Consider the following 12256-nt stretch of genomic DNA (forward strand, 5'->3'; position numbering starts at 1 on the left):
GGAAAATCCAGCACAGCTATCCATGGAAAAAAAAATACTGAAGATAACTTTCTGTATCTCTAGAAAAAAAAGAATAACCTCCCAGGAAGACCCGTGATTCACAAATGAAGGGAGGGATAGCATGGAGTAAAAAGGTCCAAATGACAGATTTGGGCTGAAGTCAAGTTTCCCTTCAAATCTGAAGGAAACATAGCTAGAGACAAATAAACCCAAACACGAGAACTGCCAAGAATAACAGGAAATAAATTTTCTTTTAATATTTTTGTGTGCATTATATGGTCTCTAACATTAAAATAGTGTTCTCCTGGAGAGGAGCACCTCTTCCTGTCCCTGCTGAAAGCAAGCAACAGAACGGCTTCTAACCGTTCCCCAAACTGTATGAATGTTAATTTTCTATATACTTTACAGTAGCTATGTTATACAGTTATATATCTATTTCTATATCAGCTTACATTCAGCTCTAAATACAGAGTGGAGACTATGCCTGGTCCAATTTCCAAGTACTTCTTCTAACATCTCATCTCATTCCTGCAAATTCCACAGGCATTCCAGCCTTGAAGTCAGTGGGTACCAGTGACTTAAATGTCTTTGAGATCAAGCTCTCAGTGCCCTCCTCTCTACAGAAATGTGTACACTCTTAGTACACAGAAATTCCTCCTCCATCCCCAGTCTCAGGAGCCTCGAGCACTCAAGAGGAGCATCATCTTCTGTGCAGGGTTACAATGCCCCTAGGTATAGGATGAAATTCCAGTTACTGCCTAACTTGGAATTCTACCTAATGTATACTGGATTAATACACAGAGATTTAGCTATTTATGGAACAAATCTGTGTCTGCACAGGGTGTGTTCCCCTACACAGAGGATGGAACCAGCTTCTTGCTGCATACAGCAGAAGGAAAGGCTCTTACTTTAATTGTTTTGTTCTTTTTTTCAGAGAAGTCTGCCTCTGTGCAGCAAACTGTCCCCTATATCACGTGTCCTTGGCTCTATGCAGCAACCGGTACTTCTGCAAGGCTGAATGGTACTCAGTTCAGCAGCAGAATATACATATTATATGATGGGGGTGAATGCCTGCTCTAGATAACTAATTTTCTGTTATTTGGTAACAATGGTTAGACATCCTAGAGATACAGTCTTGCTGATATTCTGCTGAAGTGAGCTAAGCTGCTTAGCCCCGGTGTCCCACAGAATCATGTCACTAAGAGTCACGTAGAATAATACACTTCAGACAGCTCTTCCCCACTTACCCTACCCAGTCTTATACTGAAACCTACCCATATACCTGGAAATGTTCTCCATATATCTGAAAAACAAAGTTCTCAAACAGACATCCAGTGCTACCAGAGTGAATTCTTTTCCCCAGCTTGGCCTGCAGATACATTTACCTCCCCACCAGCACCTGGTGCTGTGCAGGTCAGCACAGCCAGAGAGCCCACAGGAAAACTTAGGATCCCAGATAACGATTCTTCTCCCAAATCCCATTCCAATGTGTGACTCCCTTCTGCTTTGTGCAGGAGCTCCCAGGTCAAGAGGTAGGAACTCAAGTGGAGATACTGGAAGCAGGCTCAGCAACTGGAGAGTGTGGAGGTAGCCAGACCAAGACAAGTCACCAGAATAAGTTAATTCACTGCAAGTTCTCAGTACTGCAAAGACAGACAGGGTCTTGGGCTTAGGAGCAGTGGCAGCTATACTTACTGCTCCCTGGAACTTGCCTGCAATGGGCATCAAGAGATTTCTTCAATGGGAAGGAAGGGACAGAACAGGGGAGAGGAGAGTAAGAGACAGCACTCTGTTCCAACAATCTTCTTGAGAAAAACACAATGCCATACGAAATCCAGGATTTTTCCTTTTGGTAGCAATTGTGTGTGAGGGAGGCAATGGGCTTGAGACAAAGACCTTCCCAGAGGTAGTTATAAATGCCATACAGGGACAAGGTTGGCCTTGGGTTGAGGGCAGTTCATATCCCAGTGATGTCACTTCTCTGAGGCCAGCAGACACAGGAGGAGGCTGTGCCATCATATGGCAGAGGGGCTCAGGCTGACTAGCCATAACCAAACTCATACTGATGTCATACAAGAAACCTAGACCAGGAGTCGTAAGGCATAAAGGTCTGCACTCCTCCACATGAAATGCAGCTTAGGGCATCTGTACTATTGGAGAGGACAATATCTTGTCCCCATGGCTGTCTCTCTGCAGGGGCAGAGCAAGAGAAGATGCAGCACATTTATAAGGACCTCTGGGAAATGAGCAGTTCATGGCAAGCCAACCAGTTTGAGAGAAAAGAGGGGAGCATCCCACCTCTTTGGCAACAGATTCAGAAGATGGCAACAGCCACTGAGACAGACTAGCAGAGAGGGGACTTTGTATACTACAACACCTGAAGAAGAGGATGTGGAGGAAGGCAGGGAAGCAAGGAAACGGTGGAGAAATCACAAACAAGGACTTGTCTTGGGTTGTAGGTAGTGGATGATGATTTCTCTTCTCTCCTACTGTTGGTAGCTCACAGAGCATCAGGCCTTCTGCGCTGCTGCTCCAGGAGCTGTCTGCAAGGGAGGTGCAGGGGTTGCCCAGATCGGCGGAGACGTCGAGAAGGAAGGCCAGCCAGCTGGCGACAGATCTCATCTGAAGACACAGCAGACACACACAGGTTGACAGATAATCAAAGCTTCCCCCAAACTCTTCACCACCAGAACAGTTAGAGGTACATCTGTCACTGCATCTACAGAAACTGTTGCAACTGGTGAATCTTCATATTCACGAGGCAAGTGAACAAGTCCTTAGGCTTTTATTCATTTCCTTCTGGCTTATTAATGTACAATATACATTAAAATCACTCATATTTTGCTGAAAAAAAAGACACTGCATAAGAAATCTAGCCTGGATCCTCTTTCTAGTCATGAACAGAAATTCTGAGAGTTACTTTTTAACCTCAAAGGCAAGTTTGAGTAAAAGTGTGTCTGGGGCTAATAGAGCATGTTCAAGATTGACGAAGGCAGAGCTCTCATACTTTTTGATAGTACAATATCTGCTTCCCAGAGTTTTTCATGGCATGTGCACTGGATACAAGGCTGCACTGCATTAGAGCTGCCCCAAACCAAGTCCAGGGAAACTACTACACATGGATTGCAGCTGGGTAATTAGTTAGCTTGGAGATTCTATCATCAGATGGCTGCAGCTACTCAGCTAGGCTAGCTTGTGCATCACTCACCTTGCATGACCTCGTTCTCCTTGCAGACAATGCGAGAGCACACCTCCTTGTTTATTATGTACATGCGACGCACACTGGGGGACCACCAGGAACACGCCAAGGACAGAAGCAAAAGGCACAGGGACCCAAAGAAACAAACATGGGATACAGGCAATAAACATACTCAGGGATGCAGGTAATAAACTAAATAAAAGTATTCACTGATGAGGAGGCAAATCCAAAATCTTTAGGATTAGTTAGCCTAGACTAAGGCTGCTGCCAATAGGAAAGTAATCTTTGCCAAGAGTTCACAGAGTGGCCAAATACCTTAAACACAGATTACAATATAGGGCACATTACAGCTCCATAGTGCTGCAGAAATAATAGTTACTGTGCTGTTTTAATTAATCACCCTAAAAGGACACTCTGAGGATAGGATTCATTTCACCAACTGGTTCCCTGAGGGAAGCTCTAAATGTCAATGGAAACAAGTGCTGAACTGGACATGCCATTTCCAGAGATATTTTTAGGGCTTTTCTTTGGGACTGCCGGTTTCTTACCTTGTAACACAGAGGTAACTGATACACTGCTTTACTGGCTTGTGGACAGAGTACAGGCGTGTGCAAGGGAACTTTTCCTCACGACAATCTGCGAACACACACAGAGGCACAATTCAGGATCACTGACAGGGGCGCTCATGCTGGCACACGTACAGCTTCATCACTAGGTACCATCCACCAGGATTCTGGGGAAGGCCCTTAACCTCTGTTTTCCACTCTCTTGTGAGATGGAAATGGTTTAGAGAAAAAGAAAATAAGGCAGACATTTCTGATAGCCTTGCCTTGTAAGACAGAAGAAAGGGAAAGTTGAGTGAAATGCAAAACAAGCCCACTGGGAATCCTCAATTTAGAAGGCACATGCTGTAAATGGGAGAGATACAAATAAATGAAGCACAGATTGCAGTCTCGTGTTTAAGGCACACATTTATACATGTCTGCAATCTCACACTTCAGGACACAAATCTAGTTCCCTTCTTTCCCGGACAATCAGCCCTGTATCAAACTGTGATGGGTTTTCTTGCATTTCCTTCTGAAATGCCAGGTCTCGCCCACTGACAATGGCAGAAAATTGAGCTAGCACATGTGGCCTGGTGATCTGCCAGTTCCACCCCTCCAGGAAGGAAGATTTCAGCTTCCACTACTGTAATTTTCCAGCACTTCTAACTCAAGGACCAGGGTGAAGGGAATTCTCCAGGAGATACAGGTCAGTGTTCAGCCAGCACCTGTCTGGAGAGGTTACAGGGTGGGTGAAAGTAGGTCTTGGAGGGGGTGCAGGCACCAAACTTCAACGTACCTGACGAAGCTGTTGTAGTTTCACTGTCAGACTGAACTGGAAGACAGAAGGTGGCAACATTAGTGCAATTTACCATAATTCCTTCCTAGACATTAGCTCACTCAAAACATATAACTGGAAAGTTCTTTCAAGAGTGATTTCTAACAGGAAAAGGATTTCATTGTTACCGACATGAAATCATAAGAGAAGGTACAAAGCCAACACGAATTTAGTGCCAGTGACCCGGCCAACAATGCTAAAAATCTGCCCAAGCTTCACCATAAAGCATTACCACTACTATTCAAAATTACACTGTAAGGGCATCTTGACTTATATTTCAAAAGATCAGGTAAATTCATTTAGTTGCTGTGATTGCCATTGATCTAGACAAGAAGCAAAGGAGCCTTTATTTGCCCCTTCCTAAGGAACAGTGACTCCTTTAGGAAACCGCATCCCCAGACCACTGGTTCTTTAATGTCCGTGACAAAGGGTCAAAAGGAAGTTGCTCTGCTATGATAAAACAACCCACCTGTACAACAGTAAAACAGTACATTTTATTATTTACCCAGTGACAAACTGGAAAGGAACCCAGAGAACTGACTGCCAGTGCAAGCTTTCATTGAACAGTTACAGAGAACTTATTCTACTCATATTCATGTGCCATAGTGTCAGCCAGAAGCATAGACAAAACACATGTGCATAGAGAGAATGAGGTTTTTGGGTGTTAGGGCTATGCTTAGGGCAGTCAGGAAAGCAGGATTCTGGATGTGCAAGGGACTGGGCAAGAAGGGTCCACAACATTTGGGTCTGAACTGGGAATAAACTCACCAGGACTAAGAAGCACAGGTGGTGTGGCAGCTGCAGCTGGAAAAAGAGAAGATGTTCTGAAAGATCCTAATTTCAGCCTCTTTCCACTCCCACAGTTCTGCTGGTGGCTCACCACTCCTGACCAGCAGGATCCCACACCTGGTTCACAGACAACGCTAATCGTGATGTTGTTACCATTTCGTTTGTCAGAGTAACTGCGGGCTTTCCTTGTGAATAAGAGGTGTGTCTTAGAGCTGATGGGACACTTTAGAGCACAGATGGGTCTCATGGCACATCCGTTGTAAAGATTTTCTTCTTGATCCCTCTACAGTTAAGTGTTTTGAAGCCAAACTCTGCTGTAAAGTCTGCACATTTAGTCTTTTTCACTAACCAGATGTGTTCTCCCTCTCCTTGCCCTTGCCTGGTCCCCCCACCCTTTGAGGCGGGGGCTATTTGAGAGACTGTCCCAGAAGAGAGACAAACCCTTGCTGAGGTCAGCAGTGCTGGGTTTGAAACAGGACTCATCTGAAAGAAGTGGGGAGGCTCCTTAAGCCTCTCGCTCTCTCCTCCATTGAGTTTGGCAGGATCAGTCCAGCTTATAAATGCCCACACTCCCATGTCCTTCCTCTGGGTCCGTCCCCATAGCAAGTCTTGGCTCTTTAAGGAGGGACATCACACGATGTAAGTGCTCATTGTCCAGGTGTCCTCTATCTACCCTACCTTTCGCATACATTGTGCTGCCCTCAGGGACACAGCCACAGGCACAGCAGGGAAAACAGTACTAAAATAACAGTATTGCAATCTCTCCATCCCACCGCTGCTCAGAGTTTGCTTTATTACTGTCTTTTGGGTTATTTCGCCACCTCTGCCTCCTGAGCACTCAAGCATGGCTGCTAGTTGTCAACAGACATAAGCTGTGTCCCAGTGCTGCCCAGTTAACTGGTGAACCTGACCAATTTCCCTCTCTCATCATTTAGTCTCTTCCTTCCTGCAACCTTCTCTGGAAGCTCAGACTGTGTCACCTTTAGATTTCATGGTTTCCTGTAGTGCAAACGGCTTCAAAGAGCCCTAGTACACCAGGTGAGACTGGCATTTCCTTGTAGAACAGGCCATTAAGCCCCTGAATTCATCTCCCTGTATGGAGCACAGAAAGGACTTCCAGGCAGCCATAAATGCTGAAAGAACATTGCCAGATGTCAGAAGAGGGGAAGAGGCATAATGAGCAATTGCTGGGTCTGTGCAAACAGAAGTAAAGATGAAAAAGGAAAAAGAAGGTTGAAGCTGCCGAGAGATAGGATCTTACCAGGGGTGCTGATAAGAGAGTCGGTGCTAACTTCACCTGGAAAAGAGAATATCCTTGAGAGAGCTTGTCTTTACTTTGTGCTCCCTTACATAGCTAGCATGAATTACCTTAGCCTCCATGGTAGGCTAATGAGACAGTAGGATCCAATCCTGTAAATACTTAAATAAAGTACCTCCATCCCACCCATACCCACCCCCCTTTTCCATGAGAGGCCTGGGACTCTATTTCTTAGTGCAAATGTTGCATCAACCATTACTGAACTCTCAGTTCATATCCAGAGCATCTCGATGGGAAAGACAGCCATCTGAAATGGATGCTCTGACGGCTCCTGCAGCAGTAGGACAGACAGCTGAGGCACCTGCTACAGAAAAGGAGGGAGACAACTCCAGAACCCAGCCTCGACTGCAGAAATTCATCAGCAGATGAGTTTCCTTGAAAGGCAACTGATGGCAAAGCTGGGGTAGGTCTGATGGTGTGATGAGGTGTGAAGGAAAGGAAAGCTTGGTGGACATGTTTTGGACTGGCCTGGAAAGCCCTGGGTATTACATATGGCAGGATCATAGCTGAGAGATGTCTGGTGACTTTGCCAGGGGCTTCAGTTTGTAGAAAACGCAAGCTCTTGTGGTTTTTCTGGGTGCTGAAGCATGATGCAAACACACATTTCTATCTTTTTATCACTTTATCTTATCATGTCACAGAAATGGAAACAGGTCCAGAGGGATAAAGCAATTTACCCCCACTAACACAACCAGTTTGAAGACCAGCCAATATCCTTTCTCAGTGGCCTCACTGCTAAAGCACCATGCCACTTGTCCACCCTTGGGATTTTGCTGAAGAGTACTCAGCTCTTGTGGATCAGCCACAACCCTTGACTGTGAACATAACTTCATGTGCTAAGTGTTCAGGACTCCAACACTAGTGAATTACTTGTAAAGAACACACACCACTTAGTAGGTTGTCTTGGAGGGCTTGTTTAATCTCCATTGAAAGGCAAGCTTACAAATGTCAGAGGCAAGGAAAAAAATAACAGCACTTGCAATTAAACAGACTGTAACGCCACAGAACATCTGGGTCACACAAGCAGTCTTTAGCACATAACATGCCTGTAATACTTACCAGTTGCACTTTCCAGTTCTTGCCCATTGACCACCCATGGAAACCAGTCTGCAAGAGCAGAAAAGAGGGGAATGAAGAAAGGACACAGAGAGAGATTTCTACAGTCTGCAGCCCTTGTGAAATGTTTATGAGATGCTTATCTGTCCAGGAGACACCACTGCCCTCTGCTGAAGGGAGAAATGATCTCTCTGCTGCAGCCTCCACTGCTGGCTGGGCTTGCCATTAAGAGACTGCGGATACAGCGAACCCTCATCCTATCCCTGTTGCTTCCACCAGGGTCAAATGCTAAGCACAGGGACAGGACAGTAAATACCTCCAGATCTGCTACCGGACTTTGTATTTCTGAAACCCCATTTGATGCACTTGCAAAACAAATTGCGCATTGTCCCTCTGCTCTGGAGGTCGGTCAAAATCCCCATCTCCATTTTATAAAAGAGTCATGAAATTTATTTTCTTGGGGTCACAGATTGAGTCATTGGCAATGTAAGAAACAGACTGCAGGTCTTGTAGCTCCTTAGGCAAATAATTACCCGTCCATCATGCTGCACAGAGCAGATAACCTTTCTCCTCTCAGCACTTGGGTGTGCTGGAGAGTGCGAATGATGAAGGCCTGTCTGAGCATGCTGTGTGGGAAAAGAAGAAATTGAGCTAAACTGTTCGTTTGTCCAAATATAAAGGGTGAGAGAGCTGCTTCCTACAGCAGCCAGGAATAGGAAAATATTTCCTGCTAGCCACAGAGGAGGGAAATGTCTGCATAACTGGGGTGGAATGAAGGAAGGAGTTGGCAGGAAAAACCCAGTGAAGCAGGGCACTGCAGGGATGTGTGCAGGAGCAGCCCAAAAACAGTACACCCTGTCTTATGAACTCGGCCTTTAGCTTTCTGTTCTTAATGGAATCACTCATGGGTAAAAACTATTCGGTCTGAAGCTTTAGTCTTAGTTCTTTCTCATTCCAAGAGCAGTTACTTGCAGGCTGAAGAAGGACTCTTGGGACCCTATATAATCCTGCTCTGCAGCATTAGAGGAGTTGCTGAACCCTGCTATTCCCTTCCCCACCCAGCTGCCAGAGAGGGCTCAGCTGCTGGCAATGGACCCAGAGAGAGCCAGACATGCATAATGACTTGAGTGCACAATGCAGTGCAGTTCAAAATGTTCCCTGTTCTGGCTAATCTCTTAACAGTAACAAGTAGAGGAGAAAAAAAGTTATATTGAACATTTCCTCACTTGTTTCTGATACAAAATGAAGGACACAGATTCTGAAACCACTGCAGAGGCCAGTGGTGCCAGATTTGAAATAGGAGTCATACAGAAGAAGCAGGGAGGCTCCCCAGCCTTTCTGACATTGAAAATTCAGCTGTTACTAGCTTTTCTTTTTTTCCACTCCCTAACAGAACCAGAAAACTGGTCCAATTCTAAAACAACAGGACAGAAGTGAAGTGAAACCTCTGCATATGAGAGGAGACAAAAGAAGTGACTCTCTTATCCAATTTTCAATCACTTGAACTTACATTTGCTTTGGTACACAATTCACATGCTTTATAAACAACTGGACTTTACTGTCCAAGTTGCAGTAAATTCATCCTTGAGGTCTAAAACTGCTATCCTGATTCGCTACTCAGTAGCTTACCCAAAACCAAAAGAGACAATGGGAGACCGGCTGGTGATTCCTGTTATTTTCCAAGTTAAAAAAAAAATAAAATAATCCAACAACTGAAAAACAACCAAAGGAAAAAACAACAACTAACCAAAAACAAATAAACCCCAAAATGATGCAACAAACACACAAAAGTAAGAAATATTCCTCTCAGCAATGCATCATAAAAGCCTTTTTTTTCTTCCTCTAACTTTGTAGGTCACCTACAAGCTCATTTCTTGGATGCCTCACCTCCCTGCTTCAGTCGCAAACATGACATCCTCAACTGTGCACCTTCACAGGGAAAAGTGCTGCTATTGGCAGCAGAACAAGCTTCAGCAAGAGGTAAGGACCAAGGAGAGTAGATTGGAACATCCTGATTTGATTGTGATAGGTGCAGTCCCGTCTCCCACATGAAGCCTTTCCTGTGCTAGGTTTTTTCCATTCACTGCCATTAATCTTCTACTGTCTGTCCTGAGTCTTCAGACTATAATGTCTAAGTAACTCCAAGTAAACAAAGATGTGGAGCATCAGACCAGAACCACAGCAATGAAAGCAGAGAGATGGTTTCAACTATGGAGGTCAGGTTTCTCATAACTGCTATATAAAACACCAACAAAAGCTCCTGGCAGCTGAGTGGCCTGGAATGGGGCTATTCTTGCAAGAACCACTTGTGACAGCAAATGCTTCACAACAGTGATGGAACAGATTTTGTGGAGCACTGGGAGATGTTCTGCAGATCATGCCAAGCCAGGTAGAATAGCAGACTACAGTCAGCACAAAGCACAGCTACCCCTCTTTCTCAAACCAACCTGGCTGTTTTGCTAACCCAAACATCCATGCAGGGGAAGCTGTGGACCGCTATTTCTTTCAACACCCAGTACTTAATGGAGAGTGGACACATACGGGAACCACTTCCCAGTTCCTAAACTTTTCTTCACAATCCCTGTATCTATTTTGCCTTTCCTGTTTTGGTCCTTCCCCTTTCACTGTCCATCTACATGTCTTTCTCCTTAGATCACTGCACATCAGCCTGTGTAAGAAACTCCGTGGGGCCAGGGTGGAGGAGAAATCCTCCCCCAGCACAAGGACTCACCAGCTGAGAACAAGGAGAGTGCTAAGAAACACAACAGTATACAGGCTCCAGAGGTCTTCATCACTGTGGAGTGGAGGAAAGAGGAGTCAGGGGACAGCAAAGGCTGGAACTGGGACAACCTCCACTACAGCACAGACAATTTTTGCTTGCTGCCTCCATTTCCCTCACAAGTTGGCCTTCCTGGCCTCCCTCCTACCCACCTCCCTCCTCATCTGGCCAGTTTTCCAGGTGTTTCCAAAACGTTTTAGACTGAAGACATAACTCGCATCTGCTTTCCTTCTCTATCCATCTTTCTTAATTCTCCATCTCTTTTCTCATCCATGCGGCTAAGCCCCCCTCCACACACACCCAGTATGCGAAGAAAAGTTTACCCTTGTTATCTCCCTCCGCTCTCTTCTACTTTTAGGTTATCTTGAGGAGCACTGAGAGAATAGATAGGGTCCCCATCACTTACTGCAGCCCTCGGTGTCCACTCCCTGCAGCAGCTGTTCTGTCTTTCCCCTTCGGCAGTCCCCCAGACTCTGGCTATTGGGTAAATCACATGCAGCCACACCCAGAACACGTTCTGCTTTTGGTTGTCTTCAAAATACAATTTGGGGAAGTTAAAAAAAAAGCCAGCGAGATGGTGGGATGTGGTGTCATCATGCATCTGGAATGATGGGGGAGCGAGGAGAAGCAGCTCACACCCTCATTCCAGAGTTTATGGTTCTCCGAAGGGAGCCCGCTCCTCCCATTCCCCCAGGACGGCCCAGCACCAGGGATGGATTCTTGTGTCTGTGTTGTGTCCCGTTCCATTTCGCCCTCCTCAGAAGTGCCTCCTCTCCTCCTCAGGCGCTACGTCCAGCCTTGTTTCCCCACTCAGCTCCTGCCTCTTTCCACCCCAGCCCTCCGGTCCTCTTCTCCTCCTCTCTCCCCGCCTGCCTCCCGCACTCTGCGGACCCCGCATCCCTGCTTGCCCTAAGCGACGGACTCCGTGTGCCGCGGCGCTGACACGGGCCCGGGACGGCCGGCGGGGACGGGCGGGACGGGGACAGCGGCGCCCCGTGGCGCGGGCATATGGCGGGCTGGCCCGCAGCCAATCGGCTGGCAGCAACGGTGGTGACATCACCCCGCCTCTCGCGCCACCGCCGCCCGACGGGATGAGGGTTGGGAACGTGGTTGTGGATGTGGATGTGGATGTGGATAGGGGTCCCCCAGGACCCGGCTCGTGAGCGGGGGGGACACGGAACAGGCACCGGGCACAGGGTCTTTTCTGCAACGGCGTTGCCGTTCTGGCCAGACTGAGGAAGGTGGGGAATAGGGAAAACGAGGGGGGGGAAAGAAAAACGGGAGAGACGTAAACGGAGAAAGGAGGAGGGAGAATGAGATCGGACCCAAGGCACTGTCATGCTAAGGGCTGCCTTGTGCCTGCCTCCAAGCATGCTGCATTTTACGGTGGAGGGAAGCCCATGAGCCCCACTGTAATAGCCACTGTCCGTTAACCCTTCTTCCAACATCAGCCCATGTCCTGATGCTTTCTGAGAGCCGTCTTTTCCCTTTGCTGTTTCTGGAATTGTTCCTGTGGGTCTGAGGAGGCACTGGCTGGACGGTGCCCCCTCTGTGAGCTTCAGGGCACAATCTCAGTCCTGAAACCAAGGAGAAAGCTATGAAATAACTTGAACTCCTTACAGCAATGAAAGATGGAAACCTTGCAGGGGAAAGCCACGTCCCCTAAGGCTTATCCTGGTAGCTAGGTAACCCTCGTTTGTTTTCAATAAGTTGAGGACTAAGAATAAAATCCTAT

The 12256-nt window shown here is 46.6% G+C and overlaps 1 protein-coding gene across 1 annotated transcript; it reads right to left on the reverse strand.

Moving 5' to 3' along the window:
- Positions 1-1606: 1606 nt before the first annotated feature.
- MFAP5 (microfibril associated protein 5) lies at positions 1607-11474 on the reverse strand. The gene is given in 10 exon segments (XM_061472277.1): positions 1607-2622; positions 3209-3282; positions 3748-3835; positions 4541-4576; positions 5348-5383; positions 6630-6665; positions 7746-7793; positions 10474-10536; positions 10928-10979; positions 10982-11474. Coding segments are annotated over 10 exon segments (696 nt in total). The 5' UTR covers positions 11123-11474; the 3' UTR covers positions 1607-2500.
- Positions 11475-12256: the final 782 nt, after the last annotated feature.

Source organism: Pezoporus flaviventris, unplaced genomic scaffold (assembly GCF_033815535.1).
Source record: "Pezoporus flaviventris isolate CSIRO_AGI_PZ_B2104156 unplaced genomic scaffold, CSIRO_AGI_Pfla_v1 ptg000070l, whole genome shotgun sequence".
Classification (NCBI taxonomy): domain Eukaryota; kingdom Metazoa; phylum Chordata; class Aves; order Psittaciformes; family Psittacidae; genus Pezoporus; species Pezoporus flaviventris.